Source organism: Accipiter gentilis, chromosome 10 (assembly GCF_929443795.1).
Source record: "Accipiter gentilis chromosome 10, bAccGen1.1, whole genome shotgun sequence".
Taxonomy (NCBI): Eukaryota; Metazoa; Chordata; class Aves; order Accipitriformes; family Accipitridae; genus Astur; species Astur gentilis.
The window spans coordinates 15,154,150-15,170,073 of NC_064889.1; the positions used below are offsets into that span (position 1 = coordinate 15,154,150).

At 42.4% G+C, this 15,924-nt stretch overlaps 1 protein-coding gene across 2 annotated transcripts in view; it reads right to left on the reverse strand.

Moving 5' to 3' along the window:
• The window catches only part of HOMER2 (homer scaffold protein 2), a 65,904-nt gene that overhangs the window by 23,757 nt on the left and 26,223 nt on the right, over positions 1–15,924 (reverse strand). Inside the window, exon 1 of one of the 2 annotated variants that reach the window (XM_049812558.1) lies at positions 15,181–15,270. The exons of the other annotated variant lie outside the window; for it this stretch is intronic. Coding sequence (XP_049668515.1) covers positions 15,181–15,195 — 15 coding nt within the window. The 5' untranslated portion in view covers positions 15,196–15,270. Of the gene's footprint in view, positions 1–15,180; positions 15,271–15,924 lie in introns of those variants that run through there. 2 annotated transcript variants of the gene reach the window in all.

Sequence of the window (15,924 nt, forward strand, 5' to 3'; positions counted from 1 at the left end):
ATTAAAGAAATAGCCAACAAGAGGAAGGCTGTTGCGATGAGGTCTCTGAGGAACTTAGTGGAACAAGCATAAAATGTAATCTTGCAAAAGGGAATGAGATATATGTAAATTCGTTATCAAAAATCTTAACTTTATTTTCCAGATACGTCATTATATGAGTCTAGAGACTCCTTCCCCTGGAAATTAATTCAAGTACAATGTTTTTTCTCCTAACAGAATAGCTTTCTTTAGTAAGGCGTACCATCATTTCCAATATGCAAATTATGCAGTAATTAAGCCAAATCTGTGGGACAGTTTAATTAACATGATCAGGAAGTATCCTGGCAACATCATTTACTATGTATTCCGAGCAGTGTTTCTCCTAAGCTATTGTTTACATCTAGCAAAAAGTGTGAATTAAATTTACCAGAGAAAGATCTTTACTTGCCTCTGTCCCCTCCCTAGCTTCTGACCTCTCTGCTGATGCTTTTATTTGCTTTCTTAGAAATTGCTCAGCTTCAGTCGTTCCCTCTTTTTGCATCATCACTTTCAAATAGACATATGATTTTCCTCCATTTCCTGCCGCTGAAAGTTCACCAAAAGGATCAAACCAGAGGTGGGCCAGGTGGCTGGTACCCCTGAAATTGTTTTTTGCATGGGAATAAACAGGGCAAGAAAGAGGGAGAGGTGACTCTGCAGCCAGTGCTGGCCAGCACACACCATACAGACATCAGCTTTCAGGGTCAAAACATCTCTTTGAACGGCTGGTTGACAGGCAGAGGTCTAAGCAAAGCTGCCCAGGCGTGCCTTCCTCCAGCTCAGTCACACAACAGAAACACAGCCAACATAAAATCTAAGCATGATTCAGACATTTAAATTAAAAGAGAAGCAGAGATTTTATGTAGGGTTTTGACAATGCAAAGGGTCTATGATGATACAAGGATTGCATGACACAACGAATCACAAGAACAGGAGGAAAAGCTACCACCAACCCAGAAAATCAGGATGCTTTCCAAAAACTTTAAAGAAAGTGCTATATGTATATTTCTTTAAAAATCTTACATCAGACAGATGAACTACTTACAAATGTTTAGCTTCTCAAGTTACAGAATTTATTTTAGAAGCTATGAAATACCCAGAAATTTTGAGTGATAAAAAGTATTATTTCAGTCCTACTTTGCCTATCAAATTATACATCTGTGGGGAACAGCTAATAAAATGACCCACTCTATTGAAAGGCAAAAGCTTCACTCACTGGAATCGGACTCTGAGAAGGATAAAATTCTTGCATACCTCCTACAATAATCATTGAATAAATACAAAGATGGGAAAAAACCCCACCAAACATATCTTTTAGACCACAGGCCAATATTATCAAAGATGTGACAAAAGGAATAAGGAAGCCTGCAAACTGTAAACCAAGGAACACCTTATTGAGCAATGAAATGCACTATGTTAGCTTAGCACCTTAGAGGTTAATTTTTTCTATAGCCAGCGCAGAATCGAAGAAAAGGTGGTGGTGATCACACACCTTCAAGAAACTGACAGTTCATCTGTTAAATTTATAATAAGCTGCAATTAGTGAGACTGCCTGGAAGCTGGCTCTGCCTTTTTTTTTTCCTTAAATCCTCCCCTGTCAGTCAGGCACTTCAGAAATGCTGCGTTCCCACAGAGAAGTGAAAACCTAAGTAGAAGCTTAGGAGATTAAATCAGAGCTCATGGAAACAGTTCAGAGGAGCTGGATGCTGCAGGTACATTGCACGTATCCACCTGGTCTTCCTCCCCATCCTCACCCCATCACCTCATCACTCTTGCAGGAAGACGCTGTAACACTAAACTTTGGGAACATCAGCCTGTACATTCTCTTCCCAAGTAAATCTGGTCATCATTTCAGAGCAGAGACACTACATTGGCCAGGGAACAGTCATGTTGGTTGTGTTTAGAAGAAAGAAAGGGTGTTATGATTTCAAAGAACAATGAAAAGCGAGGCTTGCAAGCACCCCTGCCAGGTAACCCAGCCTATCCCGCCTCCCAAAGCTGGCTCACCCTCAGTTATGTGAGACCAGAAGGAAAGTACTCCCCACCACTCCTCTATCTCCCGGGCAGAAGGTCTCTAGCTGGGGCAGAAGACAGGGGAAGCATTTGTGACCAAACCAGGAAAAATTTCTTATTTTCATGAAAGGATGAAGCAGAATTTTCAAGTTTCAAAGGAAGAAGGAGCTGAGAGGAAGGGCGCAGAAGGGAAATGGCACTATTTGAAAGCTGCTGCGGGCAGGATGAGCCCACAGGCTCTTTTCCACCCCTACCTGCAATCCAGCATTATAATTCTATGAGAAAAGGCCGCTCATCAATTCAGAGGGGCTCTTATGAAATAACGGTGCATTCGATCAACATTCGTATGATACACACATGGCACAATTTCGGCTGCATCAGAAAACGGAATAGACTTGCAGACTTTCATCCAGGATAATGGATTCAAAAGACAAACTACTCTCTAATCAAATGCAATCAATCCCTGAAGTGGTTAAAGACTTCCCCCTAAAGATAAAGGCAAAGAGGAGCATAATATAATAAGCACCTTACAGAATAATAAACTCATTCATCATACTGACTGAGTTGTCTACATGCAGTTAAAAAAAAAAATAAAAAAAAAAATCTGCCTTTGCTCTCAGCTACATGCAAACGTATCAGATGGCGAACATTCCGGATACATCCACATAAGCCAAACAAAATCTCATACTAATTTCACTTCCTTTGGGAGAAAAACAGTCCTGACAGATCTAAATTTTTATTTGAACATGACACAGAAGAATGTTCACAGTACAAGGTAGCGCTACATCAACCAGAAACGACTCCAGACATTTAGAAACACACCAGGTATATTCATCAGATAAAAGTGAATGCAAATAAGCTGGCACAGAGCAGAACATTCATAGGCTGTAACACACCCATCCCATTGCCTTCCCACGGAGAGAAACTGCCAAATAAATCAAGCAGGGAGAGGTCACAAGACAACCTGAGTGCGTAGAAGGAAAAAAAAATGTATTGGCAGCTCCTGCTGCTCATAACATATGCGCAGTGCCCATATATACAGCTGCCATTTCTTTTAGGTGATGCTTCAAGTATTTAAAGGGTTCCCCTCGCACACCTCCTGTACCACAACAGTGCACTAAGGGGGAAAAGCCAGTGTGGCTCCGGAAAACAGATTTTCCCATGTCACCGCTTCATTAACGTAAGGTGAACATGCATGTCAGCTGGCTGGAGTACAGAGGGAGCGGAGCTGGAACAGCACACGGGGCTTTGCCGGCTCAGCTCACAGCAGACGCCCTGGTCGCATTGGCCCCAGCTTGCCAGATTTGCAAGAGGGAAAAGCAGAGACGAGAGCAAGCTCAGCTCCAAGCGGAGGAGAGCAACGATCACAGTGGGCATCTGGCAGAGCCACCGGCACAGCCCCAAGGAGGAGGGCCAACGTGCCGGCAGGAACCGGCCAGGACACTTCCTCTGATGAGACACCCACCAAGGGGATGATAAGCCAGTTCATCCAGCCCTGTCATAAGCTTCTCTACATGGGAAAAGACCAAAATAACAGCTATGAAATAGCTAATGAATATATTAGCCAATATATTTTGGAACTGCATTAAATTAAATGAGAAAAGGGCCCCTTATCCTGGGACAAGAGTGCCAGATAAGGAATTACTCTGGAATATCCCCTTTAAATTCGTATCACCTGTTACTCTGAAGTAACCTCATCTCCAGAAAAGCCCCAAGACTCGAAGCCATAGGATCTACTCATTAAGAAGATACTACATTAAAACCTCCCCATTTCATTTTCACACCTCTGAATATGTGCTTTCCAGTTTGCAGCCCTTGTGAAATTTAATTTCCCCAATGTACCAGGCTGCTAATCTTCAGTAAAGATGTATCCCAGCCTAAAAACAGAATTGAAGAGGGAAAGAAGCTGCTAATCCTCTGGCCACAGCTATCACAGGCTCAGCAGGTTCTTCCAGCTCATCAAGTCGACATGAATCACAAGGGCTTGTGACACTGGATGTGAAGATCAGGAGACAGGGTTGGATTTGCAGAGAAATTCTCCTTCTATCCCAAATGTTCAGCAACTCAGCAACTCCCTTGTGGCATTAACCCACCTATGTTTCCATGATTTGCACTATCCTTTGCTACCTACCATCCTTCCTACCTCTGCTGAGAGCTTCTAGACTTAGATGTAACAACTTTTCACCAATATGTCACTGGTGATAAACTGATCATTTCTAGTCCTACAAAGCCAGCACACATACAACCTACACTGTTAATCAAGACAGTGCTATCAAAGGGGAAAAAAAAAAGAGTCCCCTGCTGAGGCCACCTAGCAGAGTAAAGCAGGAGCAGCACAAAGACATGCTCACAGCAGCGTAAGAATTTGGGCATGAAAGAAAAAACAGCCTTTGGCCAAAACAGTGAACCTGTAATGCAGGAGGATTTATTAGAGTTGTTTTACAAATCAGGGCCAGCAGATGTGATCAAATCTTTCTCCCCACTCTTCCTGCTAAGTCTTTGTAGAAGGTCTTTAAAAATAAAAAAGCCTGGGAAAACTGAAAGTAGCAACGGCACTTGTTCTAGCTTCGCTTTATTTGCTGCGCCTGATACGTACACGGTGCTTCACCTGGGACAGGCTGAGGGTATCGATTAATTAGACTGGGAGTACTGTAAACCTGTGTTAAGAAGAGCATTGGATTTCTCCATTTTGCTGTTCCTCCTGCTCTGCTTCATCGTTTGTGCATGATGGGGCGGGCAGAGCACAGGGTAGGCAACAGTTGGCAGGACCTCTGCTACCACACTCTGGCTCTGGTTACCCATGATTTTAGCCCCACAGTGCTGGTAAGCTGGGCCAGCCACTGCTTTTCAAGAGTTTCTGTTCTACACAGTTAACCAGGACAGTGGCTATTTCACCCATCAATGGACTCCAAAAGCTTCCATAGCTACCTCATGTATTTCTGTGGGAGGCGGAAGGGGAAGGGAACTGCAGTGATTCGTCCGCACTCTGCAAAGAGGAAGATGCCAGGACACCTTGCAAACTGCAGAGGACTTGCTGCAGTCCAAAGCATTTACTTCCCAACCTGAGCTCCCTCTGCAGAGAGGAGACTCGCCTCTTATGGGTAAAGTGCTGCTGCTGCTTGCTTTACGGAGAAAAAGGCCATTTCTACAGTTGCACGTAGCTTTTTTTAAAAATCTTGCATCGCTTTACATTCCCAGGGTAATTCAATGAATGATGAGGTTCATTTTTAACCCCAAAAGCCAACAAATCAACAAAAACCATACAGTTATTATCCTCCTTCATGACAAGAGATGTAAAAATAGCCTCCCCACCCCCCCTCCAATAAAAAGACTAATAACTGGGTTTCCTCTGGTAAAATATTTCTGTTGTAAAGCCCTCACTGAGAACATGTCTAAATGCAAGGAAAGTGGGTTCATGATTATGTGAATTCTATTAAGTAAATCTCCTGCTACACCTACTCCATTGCACTCTTTCTCTTCCTAAGGTAATTAACATCTCTGCAGAGTTGGCTTCCCACCTCCTCCACCCAGTCTAAATCTCTAAAATCTCCTATTTTTGCTTTGACATCTGACTAGATATTTTTTTTCCTTTTAGGCATAGCACACACATCCACCCACCCACACGATTCAAAGCACCAGCAGCTGTTTCATGAAGAAAACCTACAGCAAGGATTTTCAAACCCTCTATGCTGGAACAAATTGTTACCCAGGAATTTCATGCAACATTTTACAAAATATATAAACCAAGATGCTTGTGTGTTGTTTTCACGTGAGAAATAAGACTTCTAACTTATCAGAGACAGGGAGAAGAATACAGTGGAGACTATTTTTTCCTAGTGACTAAATTTGGGGTGAGGGAAAAGGTTGTGTTATCTACAAATAGATACAATGAAAAAAAAACCCCAAACATAGTTGTATCACATTCACTCTTTGGAGGATTTAGTAAAAGCATATACTCTTTGTGTACAGTATAACCAGATCACTATATGAATCATTTAAGCACTGATCATTTTCTGCAACCTTCAAGCTGTATGACAACAGCTTCGCTTAAGCCTGAAGGTCCCTTTGCAGAGGTCAGAAATGGCATGGCCACGGGGCATCGTTAACGACTCCGCTACTCTTTACTACCTCTCTTGGTGCTGACGCCCCAAGGAGCGGTCAGCAATAGGATAGCTTACTGCTTCCTCTCTGAAATCTGGAAAAACTGTTCCTTGGCGTGAGGAATGGCCAAGAAGGGCAGGTACATTATTTTTGGGAGATGACAGGATCTACTCGGCATCTTCTAAAGCACCTCGAAGTGGTCACTGTTAGATGACAATCAAAGGCAATCAGGTCTAGCAACACTTAGGAGGAATACACTGACATAACTGAAGATACAAGGTACCTATGAAATAATATAAAATAGCAATCCTTCTGCATCCTCAGAAATGCCTCATCCCTTATTTTGCTGTTAGAAAATAAAGCTAGGTGGAGGTTAGCTGGGGCTCATGTGATCATCCTGTTCACTCCTCAGGGACAAGTAGCTTTGGATTTCAGCTAGTATTTAATGGTTGACAGTCATTTATACTATTCCTCATTTTCCATCTAGCAACCACTCTGCCATTGGATGCGACTTCACAATCCAGAATCAAGAAAGAAGTGATGTTTAGGTTTTCTGGGTTTTGGGTGGTTTGTTGTTTTTTTTTTTTTAAACTAGGAAAATATTGCCTTGAATTATGCTTGATGCTCAAATTTTAAGAATACACAATGCAGTGTAGTTTATTTATAAACTCCATCTGGCATGACTTGATTAGCATGTCTGATACATTAACTCTCCAAATAGGGATTTCCAAGTATTAGATACCTCTGGCACTACAGCAGGGGGAGAGAAGGGAACAAATAATTTACATAGCTGTTTCAGTGGACAAGCAATCCTTAGAGTTTCGCAAAGCACAGCTTATAGGAATTACTCTTTATTTGTTTCAGTACCTGAACTTCAAAAAAGAGGGAGTAAAAGTCTCAGATTAGGAAACCAACAGCTAACCAATACTGCATTTATTGCAATTCTTGACGGAAGTCCCTAATACCCTGGGAGGAGGCTGTGGAAATCTCAGGGGGATGGAGCATGTGCTCAGCTCACCTTCGGGCACAAGGTTCCTCAGCCCCCTTATAATTTCTTTTGGAAGAAAACGGCAGCACAGTGCAAAACCCACAAGCAAGCTGAGTGCCATTGCACTCCCTGGAGTCTGGTGAGCAAGTATGGAAGTTTTTACCATCTATAAATTTGCCTATTTCAGTCTCATCCTACAGGTTTTGCTTTGATCAGCTAATGAAACCAAAAAGATGAGGGAAAGCATCTGTAAACTCTACCATGTTGTGCCTGTGTTGATGATGTTACTAAAAACTTTGAATTTTTTCTCAATTTTCATCTAACTACAGGCATGGGTTATTTTCACAAAAAATTTGTTCAAGATTCTTCAAAAGCTTTGCTAAGTTCCAGGACCATGACGTAAACCAGCCATCCTTTGCTTGATTCTTTACAATAACATTACGTGGTTTAATTAACCTCTCTGGCACATTCAGATGCCACATTCATACTCGAGTGTGGTGATCAGAAGCAACTCTGCGTGAGGCAGTTACGTGCTGAAACATTTTCTTTTACAGAGCTTTTCCGAGAAATTTTATGGAGAGGTTTTAAAATGGAATGATCTAGACCAAAGTTTCCCTACTGGCTGCTGAGCAGTGCAGCAAGAAATCCTCTAGCATGGATTTTTATCTTTTCCTTTTCCCCCTTTCTTTTTAAAGAGTAACGAATTGCGTTTCTGGAAAGGGTTCTGCAATCTCCTGGATTCAGTTGTGTGTGGTCTTTCCAGAGCCAGTGACACACGCACACACTGTACATACAAGCAGAAAAATGAGCCAGATAGGATCAAACAGTGGCAGATGTGCTTCTGTGCTTCTGTCAAGGATACAGCTGTTGCCAGCACTTTGTTATCTTTTCTCCTAAGCTTACTAACCGGCTTTGGAAGGATTTACTTCCAGAAATAATCCAGACAATGAACAGAGGATTTTTCACATTTCAAAGTTAATAACTTGGAAAGAGATTAACATAGAAATATTTAAGTGATATAAGTTCTACAGCTCTAGACTTCTATTATTTTTTTTTTAAACCAAAACACATCCTGAGCAGATTATCATGATTTCTGGTTGATGCAGTCTCAAGGGAACCACCAAATTTCCTGGCATTTACTCTGCTCCATTTCTCAGCTTTTGACAAGCTCTCTTTCACCTGAAGTCCCAGGTCCTGTTTGTGCAAACATTTTTAGTTTTTCCTTCCATTCCCAGCTCATCTCCACCAGTATTAGCAATTCTGAAATTACCACTGCAGTTAAGTCCTAACAGTACTTTTATTTTATCCTCTGAACACTCAGGGACCTGCCCACACAAGTGCACCCAATGTTACTAACTCTACGTATCTAAACCAGTCTTGGCAACTGTTGAAAATTCTCCTGCAGACACAACTCCAGGCAATGTACTATCCTACCAATTATTAAATCCTGCACCTCCCCTCAGCCTGAATTTCTGAATACTTGATATCACCTTAAGCAAATAAAGGATGATGCAAGTGGGTAGTCTCATCCTTGGCTGACAGCTCTGCTACTCCTTTATGCTGCATTTCTTCATCACCAAATTCCAGAGAAAAATGTTCTCAAGTTAGTGTAACATCTAGAGGGAAACAAAAACTCAAGTAACTTCACTCAACCCTAGTACACCACAAACATAGACAACACAAATATTTTAAGATCATCGGGGACTGTTATTTTCCTTAATTTCATTCACTCTTATTTCAAAGTTGCCTTTGAGAGGAATGTGAAGTCCTGTTCTATGTAGCAGAAGGATCTGGTGCACACCTCGGTGCGCTCAGCCTACATAGATACCGATCCTCATTTTAAAATGTGCATTTCATTTTCTGTTTGCATCTGTCCTGCTTTAACTCCCATTAACGCCAACATTCACACTTCCCTTTGATACTCCCCAGGCTGAATGATGTATGACTCCACGGGACCCCTTTGGCGCATAACACTTTGGGCACACGCTGCACCTTTGAGGTGCCCGACCTGCCAGCCCATGCAGACGCCCTCCTGCCGCTACACCCGCACCCTGGCTGCAGGGCACCCGCACCCCAGCCTTTACCAGAGCAGCAGCCTCTGCCTCAGCATCACCCACTGACAGCAAGTTTTCCTTAAACTGAGGGTTCCCCCCCCAATCCTTCAAAGCGATGCTAAAAACCCCCGAAGTTGCATCACCACAGCTCTAACACCTTTAAATGAAATCAGGAAATAGCTATTAAAAATATTGATTATTTACTGCAAGTTGTTTCACTGTCTGAATGAGAGAGGGGTTCCAGCTTAGGTTAGACTGGCGTGCTGTGTCTCAGGGCAGGACAAATGTTCTCCTGCTCTTAATCTACTCATCATAGAAAATGAAAGACAACTTCTCTACAAAAGGAGCAGCTGCCTCTCGGAGAGCAGCCTGATCCAGCTTCATTATTTACAGCAATGACAAGCCCAAAAGGGACTGCAAAAAGCAGCTAGAGACTCTTCAGGCATCTTTTACGAAGTACTTTGTTTAGCACAATGGGTACTAGAACATGTCTGCGGCAGATGAGCATCATTCTCCAGCAGGGACTGGGAAATCTGAACTGGGAAAAGTCCACACTGCAGCCACCTTACGAAGCAAACTCAGCTGACGAGAGTGACTAAGTGGCATCAAATTACTTTAAAGGCTCTAGTATGGATTCACAGTATATATACGCTGATGATATTATAGTTACTCTGCCTCAACAGTAAAGTACTTATCTATTATATGATGCGTATATGTACAGATCATAAAACCACAACTAATGTTTTTACTTAATATTCATCTCGCTAGCATAAAGGCAATGAGATGTTTATTACAACATACACACAAACTATGCACACTGGAAGATAGGATTATGCATTAAAATTATATTTTATACCATGGTTTTGTATTTCAAAAGATATTCTTCCTTTTATGTGTGTGGGGGGCTAATTAGTTCAATTTGTTGGAATTACTCTTTTATGGCTCCGGCATCATCTCCAGTGCTAATAAACATGTTGAGATCTGCTCCAATAGTTCATGAAATACTTAACATACTATGGTAAAGAGAAGAAGTAGTCTATCAAATATGCTTAAATTTCTGTATTACAGTAATCAGTCAGACCAGTATTGGAAATCTTTTCTTATGGCATATGAAGGTGTCTTTTGTGGACAGGTATGGACAAGAATGCAGAAATACTGGATCAGCCAACTCAGACCTCCAGAGGTCAAAACCTGGTCACCTTTCCAGCAGCTTACCCTAATGAGGCAACACCCTTAAGCTGGGATATGTCTTTTGGGCTCTTCAAACAGTAACAAGTGTCATACACTGCCTTTTTGAGGAAAGGTCCTTTTTGTGTTGGTTCTCAGTGTCAGAAGTATGAGTAATATTGAGCTCATGCTGCCCTGACAGCCCTGTTTTATGGCTGGCACTCTTTCTGGGATGACCAGGAAAGACGAGATTTCCCACCCAACCTGGAAGAAAGGGCATGAAGGGCAAAAAACAGCATGGCAGAAAAAGTTTTGAAAAAAGAAAGAAATATCCATCTCAGTTAACCATCGGTGAAAAAAGCTTTGAGAAGCTGGAATAAAAAATATTTTCTGTTAATATAATCAGATTTTACCAGCAGGGGCTCTCTGGAAATCATAGTCCTGCCAGTGCTGCCGTCAGCCAAATAATCTTCAGGGCAAGGAGTTGGCCTCTCGGCACTTCAGCAGGCACAGGGCAGCCAGCTCGGACCCCAGCAGCACGGTGCTCCTCTGGGACGCACACAGCACTCCCAACAAGCAGTGGCCATAAATAAAACTAGGGCAGGTAAAACTGGAAATAAAAGAATGTTCATCCTTTTGACAAAACACACATATATGCTCACCCCCACCTTTCAAAATCCTAGCATTTAAGTCAGGATTTCTCTATACACATTAAAAGAAAAGGCAACACACCACTTCGTAAGGTCACTTTACATGTACTTTTACATCCCTTTATCTTTGGCTACCCAAGGCTGTAAAACATCCTCTGATCATTTCACTACAAAACTATTAAACGTGAAAATCTAGGGAGTTAAAAAACATAGGTATTTTAAAAGATTTCGGTATTTAAAAAATATAAAACATGGTACATCACCTCATTTATTGAGCACAGGGTCAGGCGAACACACACTGATACTCTGAATGCCAAGAGGGAAGGCGATGCTGTGATCATTTCTGCTACACGTTACCACAAATCAGATCCATGAGGTCTTAGACGCACAGTTAAATGCTGCCACACCAACGCAGGCCCCTGGCAAGGTATGTACGCATTGCCAGAAGCCTTTTTTAATTCAGTGCCAAAAGTTTTGTAATGTCTGAATTACTTGGTAGGTTTCCCTGAGAAGGAGTTGCTATTGGTTCAGTGGCTGAATTTACATCAATGAGAGAAAAAAAAAGAACATAAAGAACTAGCCAGATGAAGGAATTTCATCCATGTTACCATACCCTGCAATTTTTTTCCTCTGAAAGGAAAGCTTCTTGAATCTAAGAGTCACCTTTTGGCAAAATACTCTACGATATTTTTAACAATTCTGTCTTAAAATAATTCCATTTCCATGGGCAAAGAAAATGATTTGTTTTGAGCCTCTGAACACAGCTCTGGAAGAACTCCGAATTTCCTCTCCATGTGCTGAGGACGCCTGGTTCTAGTCGTGAGAACAAAAAAAGCATGGTCATAAAAAGGTGGGCAGCTATTAAATTAGGTAGCAATTAGGACTGGTATAGGAACTGAGAAAGCCAGAAATACATCAAATATTAGCAGATTTGCACATCACCCCTTCTTACCTCCCTAAACATCTGCTACCACATGCTGCTGGGGCTCTGTCCCTGCCAGCTGCATTGTGCTCTGGAAATCATACTATCTGTTCTTGCTGTGACACTCACTGATAGATCCCATTATAAGGGCATATATGCCACTTACTTAATCAAACAGCTTCATCATACTATATAACATACTGTATTCACTTGGGGAACATTATGTAAATACTGATTGGCAAAAAATGGCCCATATTCTTATCCTTACTAATTGTAATTTACTTCAGAAATAGACCCACTGATTTTGCTTTCCCAGCACAGCAATTTTTCTGGTTCTCTCTTCAATACTTTCACACACTTATGCCCAACTTAGCTGCTGACCCTCAATATTCAAGGTAATTGTTAGTTAATAAACTCTTTTAAATGATCTAGCAACTGGGAATGAGTGTCAGCCAACAATTTTTTTTCTCTGAAACACAAAGTCTTTGTATCATGTATTTACCAAAATTACTCTTGCAATCTATTCATCTTTTTAACCTTGATTTTAATTTTTTCTAATCATCCGTTTAAGCATCTCACAGAGGCAACTTAGGACTGGCACCTGAGATGACTCCTGCTGTGTCACTTTTCTTTGCCGTCTCAGAATGTCTCACTATACACATTATTGCTGGCTATTAATTTTTAAGATAGCTTTATATTCCTTACTAATAACTTATTTGTCAAAAGATAAAAAAAGATGCTGCTGCAATCACAGGTTCTGTGGAAATATAACATCTGAATATTTGAAAATGAGGACAGAAGCTTGTTTCTGAGGGATTATATTTCCTTCTCAAATTCTACACAGAAACAAGTTTCTCATCCTTTCCCCATTGTCTATATTGTTTGGATAACACATATTTCTGATTTATAAAAAAATAAACAAGCCCATCAACCAGGGCACTACCATGCATTATTCCAGAGGATGACGGAAGATATCGGCCTGAGTAATTTTCATGCTTTCAAACTTTCTTTTCACCTCTAAAAGGCAGAGTAATGTAGGTCACTTTTAATGAGGAGCCCTGTGTGTGGCTTTCCCCACACACTACACAGCAACCAGGCATTTACGAGTTCATGTTCTCCCTGCATCATCACCATATTTTGTCATTTTTCTACAGGGTTGACTTTTGCCCATAATGCTGGGCACTTTCATATGGTGAAGTCTCTTGGCTGCCTCATTAACTCTGAATCAGTGTGTGCCCTTGCATTTTACTGTATCATTTCCTCCAGCATTCATTACGCTGCAGTTTAAACAGCCTCTGGCTAGAAACTTCTTAAAACATCACGATGAAATTACTTTCTTGACAACATACAAGTCAATTATAATGTCATTAAAAGATATACTAATCTATTCCCTTGTCTGGTAATGGTATCTTGGTTAAGATCATCCAGTGCATACTTGCATGGTATCCATGAAATCTTTTGCTATAAATTGTAAGCTACTGTCCCCAGCACCTGTTTTTCTGTGCAAGACGCAGGAATTATGATACCTGTTCTCTTCTAGCTTTGCAAACATGAGGAATTAAAGCGGTGCAAGTTGGTTTGAATCTAGGGTCTCCACTTTTCAGTGCTTGACTCCCCAGGCATTTCAGGAGGGTTTTCTGTTGCTGGGCTGGGAGGATCTGGAAGAAACCTGGCACCTGGAAGGCGTACGCTCTCGCCTGGCTGCCCTCCACCATATCGGACTCCTGCTTTTCAGCAGGAGCCTCCCTCTGAAAGGGAAGAGCTAGGCTCCCTTGACCTCACTCTGCTCCCTACCTTTACCCTATTCCCTTTCCATCCCATTTTCCTCTTCGCTGCAATGTCCATCTTCACCACCTCTGTGTGTACCAGCCGGGCCCTTCTGTCCTTGCCCACCACTTGGCAAACAGGTAAGGACCCGAAGGCAGCGTCCTACTGTGCCAGGCAGCAGAGCCAGGCAACTCCCCTGCCAGCCGCGCTCACAAAATGAGTTCCCAATATTTATGCATTTAAACACACGGGCTCAGCGGTTCCCCTCACCCCCTCCTTCAGCCTGCTCCTAAATCCTCCCACTGCCCTCTGCCCTGCGGCACCCCTCCCCACCCTCCTGCGCCCCGGGGGTTTGGGGACGAGGGACAGGACCAGAGAAGGAGAAGGGGACAGGCTACGCCTGCTGGGAGAAGAGGGCGTGGGGCTGAAGGACAGGGGACTGCAGAGGGTCCAGACCTTTGGGGACAGCAGTAGCAGCCTGAGGAAGCCACTCCTGCGAGAATCACTGTCCATCGGTTGGTGGTGCATCAGGAGGAAAATAAATACTCATCAGGTTGACATTACGCAGCCCGCCCCATGTTCATTAGCAGCACTAATGGGTTTCAGCAGCCCTATGCTACTCTGCATACTTGCAATTCAACACGCTGCCCAGAGCCATACATTGAATGCTAAAAGTAAAATAAAGCTTATCCAACCGAGTAACGAAGAACAGTTAAGTGAAGTGCCCTGTATTCCTGATCACTTTAAAATATTTTTATTGTTACTATGCAATGTCAACATAAGGTTAAAAAAAACCCAGAATTAATCCAACAGCTGCACAGAGGTTGGATTTAAGTGAGATTTCTCTGCAAGCCAATGTGCATTGTATAAGTTTGTCTAAAATAAACTGTTAGAACAGCCCCTTTACAGCTCAGACAAGGATGGAGAGTTATGAGAAACATGTTCTTCGTCACCACTTTCCTTCTAGGACCAAGTCCCTTAATTTACTTGAGCTTCAGCTTTTTTGTCTTTAAAACAGAGATAACTTCTGCCTGCAGTGATGCCGTGATGCTAATCCATCTGGTATTTGCCAACACACGGAAGACCTTATTCTAATAAGTGAGATGTACAGAATGCAGGACAACACGAACCAGTGCTGTCTATATTCTTCCTCACAGTCCTACCCCGTTTCATTTTTGCCTATATTCTTCCTCACAGTCCTACCCAGTTTCATTTTTGGCTAGAAAAGTAGGTCAAAATACTAAGCAATAGCTGTTTGAGGGAGAAAAGCAACTTCTAATTTATTTGGGTATAAACACCCTCCTTTTTCCAAATCAGAACTCTGAAAGCAGACAGGCAGGGTAACTGGGGACTCTCCAGAGGTGAGCGTGAAGGCAGCACCTCCTCTCAACCTGTTCCTTCATCAGCAAAGGTTCAATACAAGAGGAATAATTCATGTGGCCAGCAATTGATTCTTGCTCGGGAAGCCCCAGGGGAGAATTTTAATCATGGAAAGCTCACCTTCTTCTGGGACATGCTAAACCAGGAGGGTCGTTCCTTCTGAATGTCTTTTGGGCAGATTACAATGCAAAGCTTGGATGCCCATCTTGTTCTCAGCACACACTTTGCAGTTCTGGGCAGGACCTCTGGCTGTGGGCATACGCTGCCCCTGCAGCTTCCCCCTGCCACATACAGTAATTACTTTCTTTTCATTAATTGGTCTTAATGCATGCATGCACATCCACAAATGAAGCAACCCACTGCTGAGAGCACAGCAGTTTTGGCTTGGAAGTCACGCTTGCCTGGGTTTGTAAAGCCCACTACCACCAGCACCAGCTTTGCCCAAGCAGGAGCAGGAGTATCCGTGGGGTGTAAGCAAATTTTGGGGGGCTCAGCTTTCCCCAGCAAGTTGCAGGGGTTGTGCACGCCAACTGCAAACCAAGGCAGCTGGGGCAGTTAGCTGGCGTTTCTGGAAATGAACACACCAGCACAAACAGCATAAGGATGGTGATATATTAATGCGGTACCAATGTCAATGACACATTACCATCAATTTCAGCAGGCAGTATGGCTGATTTATGAGCCAGTATATAATCAAATACAGAACAGGAGATGTTTGGAGAAACACTTATGTGAAATAGGCATGACGAATAGAAAAGCTTTATTAAGGGATGATTTCTGTGATCTCTCTCTTTCAGGACAGTGATATTTTAACACCCTCATCCAAACAGGAACACAGATAAACAGGCTGTAAACTTGTCTCGT